Source organism: Arvicanthis niloticus, chromosome 6, assembly GCF_011762505.2.
Source record: "Arvicanthis niloticus isolate mArvNil1 chromosome 6, mArvNil1.pat.X, whole genome shotgun sequence".
Lineage (NCBI taxonomy): Eukaryota > Metazoa > Chordata > Mammalia > Rodentia > Muridae > Arvicanthis > Arvicanthis niloticus.
The window spans coordinates 27,943,880-27,963,271 of NC_047663.1; the positions used below are offsets into that span (position 1 = coordinate 27,943,880).

At 53.3% G+C, this 19,392-nt stretch overlaps 1 protein-coding gene across 34 annotated transcripts in view; it reads left to right on the forward strand.

Annotated features, from left to right (window-relative positions):
* The first annotated feature begins 3,425 nt into the window (after nucleotides 1-3,425).
* Nucleotides 3,426-19,392, forward strand: part of Cacna1g (calcium voltage-gated channel subunit alpha1 G) — a 65,359-nt gene continuing 49,392 nt past the window's right edge. For 10 of the 34 annotated variants that reach the window (XM_076935974.1, XM_076935978.1, XM_076935976.1 and 7 more), the window contains exons 1-8: nucleotides 3,428-4,176; nucleotides 11,173-11,285; nucleotides 11,448-11,581; nucleotides 11,914-12,011; nucleotides 13,923-14,082; nucleotides 15,029-15,329; nucleotides 15,496-15,588; nucleotides 17,531-18,314. In XM_076935974.1, the coding sequence (XP_076792089.1) occupies nucleotides 3,936-4,176; nucleotides 11,173-11,285; nucleotides 11,448-11,581; nucleotides 11,914-12,011; nucleotides 13,923-14,082; nucleotides 15,029-15,329; nucleotides 15,496-15,588; nucleotides 17,531-18,314 (1,924 nt within the window). In that variant the 5' untranslated portion in view covers nucleotides 3,428-3,935. Of the gene's footprint in view, nucleotides 4,177-11,172; nucleotides 11,286-11,447; nucleotides 11,582-11,913; nucleotides 12,012-13,922; nucleotides 14,083-15,028; nucleotides 15,330-15,495; nucleotides 15,589-17,530; nucleotides 18,327-19,392 lie in introns of all 34 variants that reach the window. The other 24 variants (XM_076935954.1, XM_076935959.1, XM_076935969.1 and 21 more) reach the window with 6 other exon arrangements.

Genomic DNA, 19,392 nt, shown 5'->3' on the forward strand with positions numbered 1-19,392 from the left:
TGACAACAAAGATGCTTCTTGCCAGGAGGGGGAGACACGGCTATGAAGGAGTGTGCATTTGGTGTTTTCCTCCACCTGCCTGCCTTTTGCATCTCTCATTTCCCCTCCGCTATCAGGCAGGAACAGGGCTGTGGCATCTTGTAAATTGATTCAGAGGAAGAAATTACTTCTCCCAGGAAGGCTGGGCTTTCCAACATACAGACTGAACATGACCCTTACTGGATATGGAATTGATTTAAAAGTCCCACATCTCTTCCTCTTGACAAGTGCCACCTTACCATCCTCTATGTCCCTCTTCTGTCAGCAGGACCATATTGGGGCAGCTAAGGGCCTAGGGTCACAAGTTCTCATGACTTCTTGATTTGAGAATTATCATTTCATTTCCCTGAGCCCCAGATTCTTTAACTGAGAAATAGCAATGTCATTCAGTTCCCAGAGATATGGAGATGACCAAATGGGGTGGTTGTAGCAACCCCAAGTAAAGAGTACCACAAATGGGTGATTCATTTTGTTCTTAAGGGAACCAGCATGGGAGGGGTAAAGGCCAGAAAGCTGCAGGGCCCTGGAGGAGCTTGCTGAGCAAGGCACATTGAAGATACTCTAGCAAACTCGTAAGAGAGTTGGACCATATAGGTCTAACTTGGTGGGAAACAGAGGCACAAATAAGGGATTTTTTTTTTCTTTCATCTTCCACTTCCTGGTCTGAAATCATCTAAAAAAAATTTTTTTTTAAATAAGTGCCCACTATGTATCAAACACTAGACTAGGACATGCGCAAGGAATACAGCCTAGGGAGAGAGAGAAGTTTCCACCCATTATCCCTGCCCAGGGATAATGCTTTGTACTGTGAGGCTTCCCACCTTTTACTGGCTCAGTACTGTGTCTTCAGTATTTCTTACCTATCTATCGGCCACTGCTAAATACCTCCAGAAAGGAAGCCAGGAGGAAGGGGTGGTGCCAGAACCTAGCAATGGGGCATTGGAGTGCAAAGTGTCCTATCTTCTCTTGCTTTTGTCCTCCCTCCCCCACCTCAGGTAGCACATAGGCTCCCCTGATGCCCTAGGCTGTCCTAGATGGCAGTTCTACCTCAGGATGCAAACCCAGGGAAGTAGGTCTCAACTTCTCCAGCTGATGCCTGCTTGCCTCTTTTCTTGGTATGTTCCAGAACAGGGCAGCCAGAGAAGGAAGAGATGATGCTTTTGACCACTGGAGATCTGTGAGGCTGGCCAAGCCTCTGGCCTCACAGAGTTCTCTGCTTTATAGACTGGGTTATGAGAGTTCTCACCTTGGCTGCCAACCCTAAGGCTTCAAGATGGTGGTCAGAAGGGCAAGCCCACCTGCTTGACTGAGGATATGCAGGAGGGAGGAAAGATGTCAGACTCTAAAAGCAAGCCATAAATAGTTCCTCTATCCCTGAAGAGGGCCCTGAGTTCAAGACTGGCGCCTCACACTCAGAATGAGAGCAGAGACTCCCTCCAGGAGAAACAGGCACTTAGGGGATATGCTCATTAGCATAAAATGCAAATAGGTCTGGCCTCATTTGCACAACTCAATGCTAGGATTTGGCAAAAGGGCAACCAGGAAGGTGAAGGCACAGCAGCAGCTCTGCCCTCTTCACCCCAGCTTGGCAACCGGCCGGAGTGGGAGCTGACACGGCCCCAAACCCATGTCATGGTGCCAGGAGGCCTCTGGAGGATGTGTGGGTGGTGCAACTTTGTCAGGGAAGAACGCCTGGGAATCAGGGGCTGCAGGAGGTGATCCAGTCCATTCCTCAGCTTTTCCGCAGTGGCTTGTGCCATTCCTGAGTCTACCAGGACTACAAATCCTGCCGTTCCATCGTATACATCCTATGCAGATTGTAGAGACGTCTTCCCTGCGTCTAACACAAACGCTTCCCCTCTCCCCTCCCCAATCACGTTCAGAATTCCGGTGCCACTTGGTTCTCTGGCACCCACAGCCTTTTGGAGGCTGTGAGAGAAATAGAATCGACTGAGCCCCTGAATATAGGGAGATGGGGCTGGGCGAAAGCCGGGTCTCCATTTGAGTGTACATGCCTTGGAAGCACACAAGCGCCAGCACCACTGCCAATACAGTGGTGGAGAAGAGTAACTCCAGGAAGCATTTATCTCTCAGACACTTCTCGATTAAGTCATATTGGGAATCAAGGGGAGAAACTGAGGCACGGAGTGGAGTTTTGCAGGATGAAATTGGTAAAGCTCAGCTCTAGGTGTCATTCCTTAGAAACAACACTCGAGGCCCACAGTGGCCTTTGCAGGCTGTTCCCACTTGGGGGCCGCTGGTGATCCAGGCTCTGCAGTCTGGTGCTACCACGCCTGGAGGCTATGCTTTTCCAGCATGAAACCCCTGAAAGGAGTCTCCAACCTTCAAAGATCTCTAGAAGCAGGAGATGTCACTCAGAGCATCAGTAAGAAGACCTGAGGGTTAGGGTTAGACCAGGGTTAACTTCTTAGAAGTGGATAGGAGATCTGGACCAGCAAAAGTAAGAGGCTGGTGGGAAACATTTCCAGACCACGCCCACTTCTACCTTTCTAGCTACACCTATTTTTCCCAAACAGACCCCTTCTAGCCTGAAACACCAGACTTTTCTTCCCTTTCCCCAGTCTGACTCCCAGGTTCAAGCAGAAGGTAGGTTATTAACCAGGTGAAGAATCGGATTTAGCTGTGGGATCCTGGTAACACCCCAAACTCCTGTGATCCCTGTCACCCTTCTTTTTCAGTCCTGCTTAGACCTAAGCTCTGACTTCTGTCTGCTGTCCAATTTGGGGGTCCCGGACAAAAAAATGTCAGAGGCCCGTAGGGCTACCCTAGAACTTGATGACAAATCCTTTGATGTCTCGAGGTTCCCTCCCAGGGGAGTCCCAAAGACCCCAGAGGCCAATAGGAAAGTGGGTTCGGTCTGGACAGTCGTCTGATTGGCCCCAGCCTTCGAGAGCGAACCCAGGGGCAAGAGGAGGGTAGAAAGGCGGTCCTGGTTTTGGGGTGGGAACCGGATTCCAGCTGTGGTTCTCTCCCCCGGTATCCCCTCCCGCACTGGCACGGCGGCCGACCAATGGAAGGGCGGCTTTGGACCGGTGACGCACGGCGATTGGCTGTGAGGTTGGCTGGGGAAAGGCGGGGCCGAGGCTTGAAGTTGGAGTGAGGGATCCAGCTGTGGTGTGCGCCGGGCTCCTCGCCGCCGCTTTCGCTCGTTCTCTCGCTCCGCGTCTCGGCCTCGGCCGGAGGAGGAGGCAGTGGCGCCGGCGATAGCTACGGCAACGGCAGCCACGGCGGCGGCGGCGGCTACATCTCCGCCTCCACCCCCGCCCGGGACGGCCCCCCACGGTCTCCCCGCCCCTCCCGGTCCTCTAGCCCGCCGCGGGGCGGAGGAAGGAGCCGGCCCCCACCCCCTCCAAACCCACCCCCAAAGAGATCCCTCCTCCCCTCCCCCCCAGCGTCTCTGGCGCGTAGCCGGGACGATGCTGACCCCTTAGATCCTGCTCCAGCTGCGCCGAGGGAAGAGGGGGTGCCCCTCCCTGGACCCCCGCCCTCCACCGGGTGGCCCCTTTTTTCCTCCTCCTCTTGGGGGCTGCTTCACCGAAGGTAGCGCCTATTCGGGCAACCGGAGCCTGGGCGCGAATCGAAGAAGCCGGAACAAAGTGAGGGGAAGCCGGCTGGCTAGTCGGGGAGCCCCCGGGAACCCAGGGGAAGCGGGACTCTCGCCAGGCGGGGCTTCCCTGCGACCCGGCGCCCCGCGGGCAGCATGCCCCTGAGGGCAGGGGGAGCTGAGCTGAACTGGCCCTCCTGGGGGCTCAGCAAGCTTTCTAGAGCCCCACACATGCTCCCCCACCGAGGTCCCCCGGTTGCGTGAGGACACCTCCTCTGAGGGGCTCCGCTCGCCCCTCTTCGGACCCCCCGGGGCCCCGGCTGGCCAGAGGATGGACGAGGAGGATGATGGAGCGGGCGCCGAGGAGTCGGGACAGCCCCGGAGCTTCACGCGGCTCAACGACCTGTCCGGGGCCGGGGGACGGCAGGGGCCGGGGTCGACGGAAAAGGACCCGGGCAGCGCGGACTCCGAGGCGGAGGGGCTGCCGTACCCGGCGCTGGCCCCGGTGGTTTTCTTCTACTTGAGCCAGGACAGCCGCCCGCGGAGCTGGTGTCTCCGCACGGTCTGTAACCCATATCCTTCGGGGCACCGCGATGGGCCGGACTAGGGGGGTCCACAGGGGGGCGGGCCGTGTTGCCAGAGGGGACCGAAAGCCAGGTGAGTTGGAGAAGTGGGCTTGGACTGTGAACAGTTGAGTGGGGGACTGTTTAGAGGGGAGGGGGCGTCCGAGTAGAAGCGGAGACTGGTGGGTACCCCAGACGAGCCCCACCTCCGAATACACACACCTCAGTCTTCCTTGGGCGGGGGTGAGGGGTGGAGGGTTGAAATCCAAGCTAGGAAAAGAGAGGAGAGGTGACCCTCTGGTAAGCAGCTGATGCTCTACAGATGTGGGCAGAGGAGGGTCGTCATCCTCCAGATGTGGGCAGCTTCAGGAGCCTGGGCTTTCTACTCCGCCAGCCCGCCTGCCGCGGGTTAGCGAGCTGGGTTTGGTTTTCGAGTTTGGGGGCAGGGGTGGAAAGGAAGCTGCGGGGACGGAGGAGGGGAGACCGCAATCTCCTGGGGTTTCCTTATGCCCCCGCCCCAAAGTTTGCGGCGGATTCTAGGGTCCAGTGCCCCGACCTAGTCCTTAAGGCTGAGGTTTTTACTGACCTAGCGGGGAATCGGGGGTGGGGGCAGGTCCTGTCCCCCCAACACCCTCCCAATCCGCGGGTTGGAGGCACAACAAGGAGATTTCGGCGGCGGCTGATGTCAGGGGTGCAGAATGAGAGCAAGATGTGGTGAAGGGGGAGCTGTCTGCCCCTAGAGCTGGACTGGAGCCCCTTCCAGAGAAAGCCCAATGCGGCCAGCGCCCTCTCCACCTCAATTCTTTATCTGATGTTGAGTGCTAAGGTTGGGTTGGGGAGTTTTGTGCTGGGTTTTTTCTAATGGGGGGGAGGGGGGGACTGACAAACGCTCCGGCAAGTGGGGGATGGGATTAAGCTGGTCCACACTACGCCTTCCCTTTCACAAATCAGAGTGTTCCGGCTCATGGCAGACCAGGTATGGGAAACCGCAGTCGTCTGAAAGTGTTGGGGGGACCAGGAAACTGCCAGTGTGTTCATTAAGAAGGACTGAGGGCGAGCTCTCCTAGCCTACTCTGTGGATGGGTTTTGGGAGCACATGCCCAACATTCCAGACAGATGAATTTTGATCCTCACCCTCACCTCTGCTTAGCCTGGTGTGGTCAGGGAACCCCTGGTCCTCTAAAAACCCTTAGCACAAAGAACTCACTGGTTTGACTGATGCCCATTTCTGGGGTACTGGAAAGGGGGTGGGGGGCTAGCTGTATGGCTATCTCAGTAACCGGTAGCCTCTTCTGATTCTCTTCTAGCCCAGAGGTTCTCTGGGAGTCAGGCTGGGAGACCCCAGGTTTACCCAGTCGCCCCTGAGAGTCCAAGGAGGGCTCTCCTTTGGAGCACAGGGGCAGCGGAAAGCTTAATGCTGGCCTCTGCAGCCGCTGCCTCTAGTGCGCAAAGCAGGATATAAGCTGAGTCCCCCCACCCCCTGCTCTACACTCCTTGAGTCTTTGAGAAGCTCCCCTCATCAGTCCTCTCCCAATCCTTTGCCCCCTCCTTCCTTTCTCTCTGAACCGAAGAAAGGAGAGTAGGGGATCTGAGGACTGTGGTCTCCCTAATTGCTATCTTGAATTATGAGTCTCCATCCCTATGTCTCCTTCTCTGTGGCAGAGATGGAGGTGAGAAAGGAAACCCTCATCTCCACTCCTAACCACGTTATGAATAGGGAACCCCCAGCAGTCCCTATCTTCTCTTTCTCAGGAGTCCTAGGGGTGACTGGAACATCTTGTCACCTCTCCCATCAAACAGCTCCTAAAAACAGACCTTTTGGCAAGCATCTCTGTTCACTTGCCCTATCTCCAGGTGGAGGCTCTGGAGGTAAATACTTTCCTGGAAGGAAATAAGTGACCAGGCTTGCAGAAGGGAAAGGGGGTGAGAGTCTAGTGCTAATCTTGAGATTAGGGTCGCAGGCCCAATCTGGGGAGTCATGTGTGATCTTGGTGTGTAGCACCTATGTCCCTAGATCTAGACTAGCTACCTGAAGGTGCTGAGAACAGTTTCTTTGTAAAGGGGGCTGCCTGGACTTTCACCTTCACTTTCCCATCAGACCCAACTCACAAGGACAAGTGTATTTCCACAGACAGAGAAGACTCTGAACTGCCCCCTGAGCCTTAACCCTCTCCCTTCTCTCTTTTTGGTGTCTGCAAGGCTTCTGTTGGCTTCGGGAGTCCCCAATGTAGGTCATGAAGACGTTGGTCCTGAGGGGCCTGACAGGCTTTCCCTCCCAGTTGAGTGAAGCTAGTTAGCCTTTAACTTGACATACTTTTTCCTGGTCCCTTCCTCTTGCAGTCTCATTAAAAGGCCAGATTTCCTAGAGTGGAGATCTAAGTGTAGGTAGGAAGTGTGTGTGTGTGTGTGTGTGTGTGTGTGTGTGTGTGTAGGGAGGAAGGAGGAAGGACACAAAATATATGTTCCTGTACTGGGGAGATCAGAGATATGGGTCCAACCAGCTCCCTGGCAGGCCGCTGCTTCCCAGGTTAACAGGGGCACGCTGGCCTTTGCAGTGTGTTTCTTACAGTGTGAGGGCGTGCATTTCCCCTCCCGGGAAGGAGCTCCTGAGCATTCCCTCTCGGGTTGTTGTGTCACATCTGGAAGTTTGTGTAGGAGTTTCTCCAAGCTCAGAGCCCAGCACAGCTTTTTCTCATTTGGAAATCACAGGCTGGCATTTGGGATGGAGGAGTGGGAGGGGGGCCAGAGAAGGAGAGGGGAGCCTGCCAGGAGTTGAGGGGAGGAGGGGGGGAGGTCTGAGAGACAGGAGTCCTAATGGCTTCCAGAAGTGAATGTGAGTGTGGGACTGTGCGTCACTGTGTGTGTTCAAGTGTGTGTCTCTAGAAGGGAGGAGGCCCTAGGAATTTCTGTAGTCTTCCTTGCCATTGTCCCAGTGCCCCAAGGCTTCCTATTCTTCCCAAGGGAAGATTCTCCATTGGGTCCTCAGAAGAGAGGAAGAGAGAGAGAGAGAGAGAGAGAGAGAATATGCATCATAAGGGGGTTGCTTGATTCTCATATGTTCCCTCATCCCATTTCCAAATTCTAAACCGTCCAGAGAAGATTCTGGGGAGAAGAGCTGGGGCAGAGAATTGAGTGGAACTGGGGTGGGGGCAGAGGATCTTGGGTAATCTGTCCCAGATTCTCCTTTCTTCTGGGTCATATAGACTCCTCTGCATGTACTCCGTTCCACTGCTGGGGGACTCCCCATCACCCCTAGTGCCAGTTGGAGCCATTCCTGGGATTACCCCTCCACCCTGGCCCCCCTTCTGCTGCTCCCGCCCCGGCTTTCACCCCGCCCAGCCTGCCTTAGCTGGGATGGTGACAGACACTGCGAGCACACACACATACACACACACACACCCCAGTCACAGAGTTTGAATCAGATTTCTGGCCTATTTCCCCTCCCAAAGATTCCAGTGGCCCTCTCTCATGTGTCTCTGTGTCTCCTGTCTCTGTCTCTGGGTGGGGCTGGCTGCCTTTCGGGCAAGCTTCACTTTTCAGTTTAGTTGGAAACCTCTCTCCCCACACACCCACACACCGGAGCTGGGGGGCGCATAGGGAAAAAGGGTAGTTAGTGGGATGAGGCCATTGTTGGGGATTCCCCTTTTCTGAAGAAAAATAAATGAGTGCAGGCCATCCAACTAAATCCCTGAATCGGCTTCCACCCTGGGAAGCATCGGATCCTGTAGACTACCAACCTCTTGGTGGGATGGGTGAGGCAAGAACCTGTGTCCCATCCCCCAACTCTTACTAGAAGGCCAGAATTCCTGGTTCCAGGCCAATTTCCTCCTCAGTGTTCCTTAGTCTCACATTTCCAGACTTCTGGGAGGGAGAGAGGCAGCTTAGAAGGCCTGCTTGCCGTCTGGGTTCACACCCTGGGCCCAGGGCCTTAGATCTCTAGTTGCCAATAATCTGGGCAAAAGCTCTATCTAGATAAAAACCTATGGAGAAGACTCATTTGTGGATATAACATGCTCTATTTCCCTCTCCCAGGAAAGAGAGGAGGGGGAGGGATGGTAGAGAGGTCTGCTTCTGCCATTCTCTCTTTCTCTGCTTTTGATGGTGGGTTGTGGGGAGGAGAAAGATCCTCCCCTCTCCTGCTCCCACCCTTTGGGATCCACTCCAGCCCGGACAGTCACCATAGCAACAGTAGACATGTGACTGCACAGGTCTCTCATAGTCACTATGGCAACCAGTGTCCCCCGTTCCCTTAGTTACCATGGGGATCTGTCACATGGTTCCCCCCCCCCCAACCTGATAACCTGTGGGTCTCCTTGCTTCTCTTTCCTTGCATAAGGGCAAAAGAGCAGTCTGGGCAAGGGGAGAGAATGTGTAAGGGGGTGGGGGGGTGTCTCTTCAGTTACCATAGTAACAAATCCACACCACCTGGTGACATATTCTCCTGTTGTTATGGCAACAGAAGAACATCACACAGTGACATACTGCCATGTTGCCAAGGAAACAAACCCCACCCTGAGAAGGGTGAAAGACCCCCCCCCCCTTAGATATTCCTCTGCTCAGATTGTTCTAGATTTGCCTGTCCTTTTAAACTTATCTACAGTGATGGGAAAGCCAGACTGCAAGGGATGTGCCTGGGTGCAGGCTGGATTGCCAATGGGCCCGGAGAAGGGGATTTTGGTTAAGAGCCTGATATGGGGTTGTCTGGGGGCAGGTTCTGACTATCGGAGGCCCCAGACTAAGTCTGTCTCGGACAGAAGAGGGACCCAGTTCCTCCATAGGTCAATTCTGTTCCTCCTTACATCACTGTCATGAATTTGTCACTGTTGAGAGAAACATCAGGAAAACATGAATGGGAAGGCACATCCGGCTTCTAGATAGGCAGATGACTGACTGATTGGCACCGTGGCTCATTCATTTGTTCTTGCTGTGTGCTGATCATTTGCTCTGAACTGCATATTACACTGGACTTTGTAGTGTGGCTGCTGTTAAAGATGTAGCGTCGTATTCTTACCTGCCAGGAGCCCATAGCCAGCAACGGAGAAGAGCCAAGCACATGGATGACTTAACTAAGTAGAGTCACTGTCATTGGATGTCCAATAGATGTCCTGGAGCCTTTCTCCCCCAGCATTGCTCTCAAGGGCCCCTCTGTGGCCCTGTCTCTCCTGCAGAGGAGAATGGGCTAGCTTGGGGGTGTGGGGGGGACAGACCAGTTGTTAAGGGTAATTGTCTCCTTTCCTTTCCAAGTGGTGGCTTCCTCCCTTTCTCCTCTTTTCCAGAGTGACCCCTGGCTGACCCCCATTCTGGAGAGAGATCCATCGGCTACAGTCAGGAAAACAGCCTTTCATTTACCCCTCTCACCTATTAAGCCGCTTTAAACCTAGGATTTTATTTTATTTTTTACTTTTTTTTCTTTTGTTTTTTTGAGATAGGGTGCAGCCCTGGCTGTCCTGGAACTCGCTCTGTAGACCAGGCTGGCTTCGAACTCTGAAATCCATCAAGTGCTGGGATTAAAGGCGCACACCATACTCTCATTCTTTTAAGAGATGGATATTAGGAGAACTGAAACATCTTGGGATTTCTAGGGTGCTAGGCACGGGTGGTGACAGGGATGTGTACACAAGAAGAAAGAGTCTGGCCAAAAAGAATGGGGGAGGCATCAAGGTGGCTGAGGGAGAAGTCAGGGTTGGAGATTCATCACAGAGGTGGGGTATGGTAGAGGCAGCTGGGAGGCTGGGGTTTGGTCCTCTGATCCTCCCTGATGCCTGGCAAAAGCATTCCCATTCCAGAAGCAAAGCTAAGACAGGAACAGCCCATGGGCTCCTAGCCCTGAGTGGACCGGTAGGGCAGACAACAGGCAGCCATAACCCCTTCCTCCTTCTTCTCTAGACTCTGCTTGTTTCTGGTTTCTTTGCTCTTTCTGCTTCACTCCTATTTTTCCACGAGTAAACTAGACTGTCTGGCTGTATATCTGTGGGATCCAGGGCCTGGAACCTTCTTTATCCAGAAGGATCTTGTATACGCCAACAGGCTGAAGGTCAACTACTCAGCAGAACTCATGGAGAAAGGCTCGGGATTTAGAAAGACTTCCCTCTGCTCCTAGATGTTAGGGTTTAGAAGATACAAGAGAAATGGTGACAGCCTGGCCTTATGTATGACACTACTGTCCACTTGGCATAGCTGAAGCTTGTACCCAGCACAGGCCCTGGCACAGGGAGTAGTTTTGATTCAAAAGGCATGGATGTGACCACCAGCTGAGGACTTTGAGAAGCCAGGGAACTGGTGGTTGGAGAGAGAGCCCAGGGTTCCTCTGAAGGGTCGAGGGCGGGGAGGGGAATTAAGATGTAGGCTTTCTCGTCTCTCCCTGTCTGGTACTAAGGCTCTCATGAGTCCCTGCCTGCCTGAGCATTTGTAGTTCAGGGTAGGCGAGAGTAGACCACAAGCTTGGAAGCCTCAGTCTCATCCTGGCGCCTTGAGCAACTCCGGCACATGACTTGGCTTCAGCTGTCTGGGTCTTGCTGTCCTTGGGTTGCGGGGGGGAATAGAATGATCCACCTTGGATGCTTCACGGGGCTGTTGTGAGCAGCCTCTATCGTCGTGGTGGCATTGTGTGAAAGTGCGTGGTAAACTGTAAGGCAGGCTTAATCCGCCTGTAGGTTTGTGTAACACATTCGCATACATTATCTCACTTGCTTCTCACATCTATCCAGTGAGTGAGGAGCATGAGATTCACAGCAAACTCATGGAGCCTGGCATTTCCACACGCACAATCAATGCTATTCCCTACACGGCTTGTGCAAATAGCCAGGGTAGTCATGGCTTTCCCTTCCTTACAAATGAGGAAGATGGGGTTGGAGAGATAAAAGACCTTCCGTCTCACCTTTTGTGTTTCCAAAATCCCTTGAGGGTGTGGGTGGGGAGGTAATTGACAGGTAGCAAGCATCAGGTATGCCAATGGGAGGCTCCGTCAGCTCAGGCTCTGGATAGCTATTTCCTTGACACCTGATACTTGGTTCGAGCGAGTCAGTATGCTGGTCATTCTTCTCAACTGTGTGACTCTGGGTATGTTCAGGCCGTGTGAGGACATTGCCTGTGACTCCCAGCGCTGCCGGATCCTGCAGGTGAGTGTGTGTGTGTGTGTGTGTGTGTGTGTGTGTGTGTTAGTGGTTCTTGGATCTTAATACCCTGAACTCTGTTCTACCAGATCCAACTGGTGGGCTCTGACTGGGGTGAGTGTGTCCCTCAATCTCCTCAGTTTCTTTAGCTCCTCCTTTCCACTTTAGGCCTTTGATGACTTCATCTTTGCCTTCTTTGCTGTGGAAATGGTGGTGAAGATGGTGGCCTTGGGCATCTTTGGGAAGAAATGTTACCTGGGAGACACTTGGAACCGGCTTGACTTTTTCATCGTCATTGCAGGGTGAAGACTTGGGCTAGGGCAGGGGAGTAGTGGGCAGATCTCCTGCCTCTCTGGCTGTCCACTCAGCCCAGGCTGCCTGTTTGCAGTGCTCTGGCCTGTCCTCTGAATCTCAGTCTTCCTTTTGGGTTGGAGGAGACAGTCATTGCTTGGGGGGGGGGGGGGGATGTTGTCCCTGCCTCCCAGATACAGAGCTGATCTTCAGCCTTCCTTGGTAGAGGAGAGGGGAGAGTCCTAGGTCATTCTGTCACCTCACAGTAGGATTCTTCACTGGCCTCTTTCACATGGAGTTGGCCTCAAACTCAAAGGGCCTCCTTCCTGGCCCCTCCCCACAGGATGCTGGAGTATTCGCTGGACCTGCAGAACGTCAGCTTCTCCGCAGTCAGGACAGTCCGTGTGCTGCGACCGCTCAGGGCCATTAACCGGGTGCCCAGTGAGTGACCCCTTAGCCCTCACCCCTGGACAGAGGGCCCTCAGAGGAAATGTGGCACAGGCATGATGACCTGACCATTTGAAGCTGAGACAGAGAAGGGTTCAGTAAGGATTCAGTCCGAGCCCCTAGCCCTGGTGGTATCACTAGCAAAGCTACCTGGGAAAATCTCTCATTCATTTCAGCCAGGCTTTAGACAGAATCTTAGAAACACCTCAGATGACCCCTTTCTAGGGGAATAAAGGTGGGTGGGGACCAGTGAAGTGACTGTCAGACCCACAGGAGGGGACACAAAGTGCTAGTGGCCCTCTCTCAAGACAAGGCCACTCCATGCCTTACCCTCCGGCCCTGGTTGCAGTCCCCCACCCCCACCCCCACCCCCCACCCCTTTCCAATTCTTGCAGTGACTGCTGGGACCATTATCTAAATTAAACCGCATTGGTTTCTGGAGCCAGCAAAGGTTTGGCAGCTCCAGCTCCCTTGCTGTTCTGCCCCTCCTCCTTTGCAGGCCCCCTTTGCAATTCCTCAACCTATACATGATGCAGATGGTCCCCACTGGGCCTCAGAAGGGGGGCATTGTGCCTGACTTTATGCCTGATGTTGCAGTAGCCGCGCGCGTGTGTGTGTGTGTGTGTGTGTGTGTGTGTGTGTGTGTGTGTGATGCAGTTATCTCTGGGAGGGCAGAACTGCTGAGTGAGTCCGGGGTGGGGCATGATGCTTGGTGCTAACGGCTATTCAGAAGAGGGGCATGGCTGGCCTCCTCTCCCAGGTGACAGCTACTAGATTTATAGACCTCAGACTAACCACTGCTGTAATTCCCTTAATGCATGCCCTGAGGAATTGATCTCAGTTGGAGCTCTGAGTAACTGATTGGGGGGGGGGGGGGAACTGAGGGGGATTAGGACCAACTACAGCAAGGTGGCTGTAGCCATCAGGAAGGTTAATCAGTTGCTGGTTGGCTGTTGTTGAGAACCTTTGCCCTAGAGAGAGCAGGGCCCACACAGGGCACTTTAGGGGTCAAATGGGCCACCAGAGATCCATCAGTTTGACAAGGGCTTAGAAACTCTGGGTCTTCTGAAGGCTAGTTCAAGTATTTGGGTCTTGGACCTGGAATGAGGAAGGTGAGTGGGTCCCTAACAGGGCTTTTGTCTGGGGTCGGGAGTATGTAGTGGCCTTGACCCTGGAGGGAGGAGATACTCCCCAAAAGATAGAGCTGTGTCTCTTCAGACCCTGACTTCAAGATCTGGACCCAGCAGGAAATAGAGACACAGATACAGGACTAGGAGGTAGGAGTAAGCTCAGAAACCTGGTTAAGTACTGGTTATCTTGTTTGCTGCTAGCCTTTCTCTAGGTCCAGCTTTGTTCCCCCAGTGGCCCTCTGGGGCCAGCATTTAGGAAGGTCAGGTGACTGTGTCTGGTGAGAGAAGGAAGTGGGAGGGGTGTGTGTGTGTGTGTGTGTGTGTGCGCGCGCGCGCGCCAATGCCTTAGGGAGCAGGATTTGGAAGCATAAAAACCTAAATTTAAGTCCTGGCGCCTACATTTAGCAGATCCCATCCTGAGCAGCTCACATCACTTCTGTGAGCCTCAGACTTCTCATCTGTAAATTGGGGGTGATATCATCAGCCCCATGGTGACACAGGGAGAGTGAGATGGGACTCAGAACTTGAAAGGGCTTTGGAAACCACTGTTTTTTTCCAGATAGGTGGTAGTACCAAACAACAATTAATATGGGCGGACCAATGGGGTGTCAAGGGATCCCCAAGAGTTAGGGTTGTCTGCCTGTCTCCCCTCCAGCTTAAATTGGTCCTTCACATCATACCCAGTGGGAACCTCTTGGGGAAAACTGCCAGCCTGTGTCACATAGCCTAGCTGGGACACACAGGAGCCCCCAGCATGGCTCTTCTGTCCCCACAGGCATGCGCATCCTTGTCACATTACTGCTGGATACCTTGCCTATGCTGGGCAATGTCCTGCTGCTCTGTTTCTTCGTCTTTTTCATCTTTGGCATCGTTGGTGTCCAGCTGTGGGCAGGGCTGCTTCGAAACCGATGCTTCCTCCCTGAGAATTTCAGCCTGTGAGTGGTGGAGCCGGTGGGTGATGGGTTGGGGAGCTGTGGACCTCTCTCAGTCCCTGGCTTCCTGTTGCCATGGATATACATGGTCTCATATCCAGTATTTGGCTCTCAAACCTAGTTACACATTGGAACAACCTGGGGCATTTTAAAGTCCTGATGCCCAGGTACCCTTTCTAGAGATTCTCATTGCATTGACCTGGGGTTCAACTCGGATTTAGGCATTTAAAAAGCCCCAGAAGCCAGCCACATGGTACACAGCTTTAATCTCAGAACTCTGGAGACAGAGTTGGGTGGATCTCTGTGGGTTTTGGGCTGGCTTAGTTTACATAGGTCAGGGCCAGCCAAAGATATATAGTGAGACCTTGCCTTAAAAGAAAGAGCAGAAGAAAGAAAGAAGGAAAAAAAGAAGGAAGGAAGGAAGAAAGGAAGGAAGGAAGGCAAGCAGCAGGTTCCCTGAGTGCTGAGAATATAACTCAGTTGGTAGGGTGCTTACCTTGTACACATGAAGCCCTGAGTTTGGTCCCTAGCAAGACATAAACTGGGTGCTGTGGTTCTGTAGTCCCAGAACTCAGGAGGCAAAGACAGGAGGACCAGAAAGCCACAATCATTTGGCTATATAGAGTTTGAGGCCAGCCTGGGGATACACGAGTCTACCTGACAAGGAAGGAAGGAGTGGATGGAAAAATAAACTCCCCTGTGATTTTGACTTGCAACAAAGTTGGAAACCACCTCCCTAGAACGGTGGATCTCTGGTCTCTGGAGTTCCTAAGCAAGCCCTCATGTCCTCCCTACCCACAAACCCCTGCTCTGCCCAATCCCCTCGCACACGGTAGGTCTGGCCTACTCTCTGTGTGCCTTGGTGCACTTACAACAGCTTCTTCTTCTTTGGCTTCTCTGTGGAAGATCTTACACCCCAGCCTTATCTCTATCACCCCTCCCCCTGCAGCCCCCTGAGCGTGGACCTGGAGCCTTACTACCAGACAGAGAATGAGGACGAGAGCCCCTTCATCTGCTCTCAGCCTCGGGAGAATGGTATGCGATCCTGCAGGAGCGTGCCCACACTGCGTGGGGAAGGCGGCGGTGGCCCACCCTGCGGTCTGGACTACGAGGCCTATAACAGTTCCAGCAATACCACCTGCGTCAACTGGAACCAATACTATACCAACTGCTCTGCAGGCGAGCACAACCCCTTCAAAGGCGCCATCAACTTTGACAACATTGGCTACGCCTGGATCGCCATCTTCCAGGTGGGGCCACGTGGGCCCTGGGATGTTTGCCCAGAATAGTCACAGGACGCTGCACAACTTGGGAGTGCTCATCCTTGGGGTTAGGGTGGTGGCTAGGGTAGGGGAACAGATGGGAGGAGGCTTTAGTGGTGCCAGCCAGAGTCAGCCGTCTCTCTTGCCGCCGCAGGTTATCACACTGGAGGGCTGGGTCGACATCATGTACTTTGTAATGGATGCTCACTCCTTCTACAACTTCATCTACTTCATTCTTCTCATCATCGTGAGTGACTCCTCCAGCCTTCATGGGAGTGGGGGATTATGGGGACACAGGTGGAGGCGGAGAATAGATGGGAAGCTCTTAGCTCTCAAGTCCCATAGGGGTGGCAGTGTCTGCCATACTGTGGGAAGGATAACGGGTGAGTCAGGAGAAATCTAAGACCAAAAGCCAGACTCCACCACCTGCTACTGTTAGGACCGTTAGCAAGCCATTTTTTTTTTTTTTTGAGACCCCATTCCCACTAGTGGCTTCAGATTCTTCACCGGTAAAATGGGGAGTGGTTTTGAACCCACAACGGTATCATCACCTTCCCTAGGGGTGTTCGGAAATGACCAAGTATAGTTCTGTCTTTGTGAGCCCCACGGGAGCACTGCCAGTGTTCGATTGGAAAAGAGAAAGATATTTGACATCCTAAAACACTTACAAGCAAAGAACCATGCACCCCAAATCCCCAATCAGTATTGAGAAATACTGAGTGATCTCTCAGTCCTTCCAGCTCTGAAATTCCAGGGCTTTATGAACGCAGCAGACAGACCAAAGCAGCATCTTTTAATCATTTTAATCACTACCAGTCATAGTAGATGCGTTCATGGCTACCACTTACAGCTGATATTTATTGAGCACTTACTGTGTGCCAGCCGATGCTCTCTGCACTTCCTGGGGGTGGGGCATTTCATCCTCACCATGATCTCTGTTGCCACCTTTGTTTTTTCAAGCAAGGAAAACCACCTTTTCCCTTTATCTGCCCCCACCATGTGCTTTGTCTAAGCTATGGATCAGTCTTGCCAGGAAGGGTTGTCAACACTGTTGTGACTGTTCTTCCTTGGATGCTCCTGTGAGATGGGGGCTTCAAGGACTCTGGCTTCTGGTTCGAGATTATGTCGGAAGTTGGAGCTAGAGTTGAGATGTCAGCTCCAGGTTCCCAACTCCAAATCCCTGTCACCGAGAGGCCAATGCAGAACCAGGTGGAGGGTCAGCCACTGAGAGAAAGAGATTAAGAAGGACGAAACTAAGATTGTTCTGAGAGCTGAGGACAGAGTGAGGCTACTCCTGGGGACAGCGACAGCCTGTAGGCTCTGAGGAAGGGCAATTAGGCTGCAACAACTTTCCCTGGTGTGAGAGAATGACCGGGCTTGGAGCAAAGCTTAGCCCGGGACCTGTACCATCCCTGACCATTACCACAGGGTGAAGCAGGTACTTCAGGAGAGAAAATTGTTCTTCATCTGATAAATTGTTGCCATCCTCAGGAGTGCTTGGGTGGGGGAGGGGTAGACAGGGACATCAGGGGCCTAGTTTCCACCCTCCCACACACCTCCTGAAAATTCTTCCCAAACAGCTCTCTGGAATCACACTAGTGAAGCTAATTATCATAATTACTAGGACATGAGCTAGAGGGAGGGAAAAAAAAAAAGTCCTCTTCGTTAGCACAAATATTTATTTCCATCATTTAGGCTTGTTGTCTAAACAATAGGTTACCCAGGGTCCTGGGGAAACTGAGGCATAGGGATGGAGATTGGGGAAGGATGGGCAAATCAGAAGACAGGTTTGTTACTCTGTGGGGTCCCTCTTTTCAGATTGACGTCCTGTGGGTAGGAGTCTTACCCAAGGTTATGAACTGAGAATGGATACGAGTGGGAGGATTATCAGTAAATCTCAAAGGGTAAATCCAGGTTGAAGGTTATGTGTTCCCAGTATTGTGTCCATTTCTGCAGCTTTGTCTCCTAGTAGAAACTGGGGAGATGCCTCAGGGTCTCCATGCATACACATTTAAAGGCAGGGAACTGGAGGATGTCTGCAAACTACGGTATCACCAGCAGTCGTGGGATAAGGCCTGGACTGTTGCAAACCCCACGCCTGGCCCCTAAGGACACCATGGATTGTGGCAGCTGGCCTGCAGTTTCTCCTTTCTTCAGGACATCTCCTCTTTCTGTCCCCACCCCTGCAGGTGGGCTCCTTCTTCATGATCAACCTGTGCCTGGTGGTGATTGCCACGCAGTTCTCCGAGACCAAGCAGCGAGAGAGTCAGCTGATGCGGGAGCAACGTGTACGATTCCTGTCCAATGCTAGCACCCTGGCAAGCTTCTCTGAGCCCGGCAGCTGCTATGAGGAGCTACTCAAGTACCTGGTGTACATCCTCCGCAAAGCAGCCCGCAGGCTGGCCCAGGTCTCTAGGGCTGTAGGCGTGCGGGCTGGGTTGCTCAGCAGCCCAGTGGCCCGTGGTGGGCAGGAGCCCCAGCCCAGTGGCAGCTGCTCTCGTTCACACCGTCGTCTGTCTGTCCACCACCTGGTACACCACCATCACCACCACCATCACCACTACCACCTGGGTAATGGGACGCTCAGAGTTCCCCGGGCCAGCCCAGAGATCCAGGACAGGGATGCCAATGGGTCCCGCCGGCTCATGCTACCACCACCCTCTACCCCCACTCCCTCTGGAGGCCCTCCGAGGGGTGCGGAGTCTGTACACAGCTTCTACCATGCTGACTGCCACTTGGAGCCAGTCCGTTGCCAGGCACCCCCTCCCAGGTCCCCATCGGAGGCATCTGGCAGGACTGTGGGTAGTGGGAAGGTATACCCCACTGTGCATACCAGCCCTCCACCAGAGATGCTGAAGGATAAGGCACTAATGGAGGTGGCCCCCAGCCCTGGGCCCCCCACCCTCACCAGCTTCAACATCCCACCTGGGCCCTTCAGCTCCATGCACAAGCTCCTGGAGACACAGAGTACGGGTGAGAGCGTGGGTGCGTGTGCTGGGACCCCACAGTTGGAGGCTGGGTGGTAATTTAGAAGACTAGGAGTCTGGAGTCTGAGGACCCAGGGCCTAGGACCCAGTTTCCAGGTTCTCACGATGCCTCTTGTAGCCCTGGCACCTTCGGCAAATCCCATTACTTCTTTTGAGCTCTACTAATTTCATCCGTTCAATTGGGAATTATAATTATTGTATATATTAGGAATAATGAGAGTGGTCACACATGCATACCTATCATGGGCTGCACTCTATGCCTCTGGCCATAGCATCTAACCACGGCTACCAGATGGAGTGCCTGCCACATGCTTTGCAGGCGAGGATCTGCTTGAGTCCTCTGGACAGGTTGGTAATAAGCTTACAGGCACCCTCGCCATATGCACAAGATAAAAGTTGCTGTCGAGGAGTGTTGGCGAGTGTGACCTCAAGACCATCTGACTCTGCAGCCCACTCTGTGTCCTTTGTCCCAAGGCTCATCAGGGGGGAATTGGTGTGTGACTGTGGCAGTCTGGTGCCTCACAAGGTGACTGCTGTAAACAGAGAGAACCTGGAGCAGGGGCAGTCAGTGCTGAAAGCAGCCAGCCTGTGGGTAGAACTTCGGTGACCTGGGGGAGTCGTGATGCTTCCCACATGTGGGCGGGCTACCCATGCAGACACAGCCTGGGGCCTTGTGTTTCAGGGAGGATGTGGTGACAGAAAGCAATGGGAAAAGTGAGATGTCCCCTGGGACCAGAAAATGTCACCGCAGAACGAAGAGTGAAAGGTTCTTATGCTAGATCCCCCACTGCCCTGCCCTGGGTCATGGGCCGGTCACATCCCACACACAGGTTTGCATTTTCCACTGTAGGTGCATTTCCATAGTAGGTGGGATTGAGACCCGTCACTACCGAGGGAGCTTACTGATGTCTTGTGCTATAGAGATGCATTCCAGAGGGGGACGTGTCATTTTGTGCCTACCAGGGGTCAGGCCTTGAGCCAAGGATCTCCTTACACTTTGACTGTGTGGTTTCAGAGATGCAACTCATTTCTTATATTCTGTGACCAAAACAGGATTTAGATGG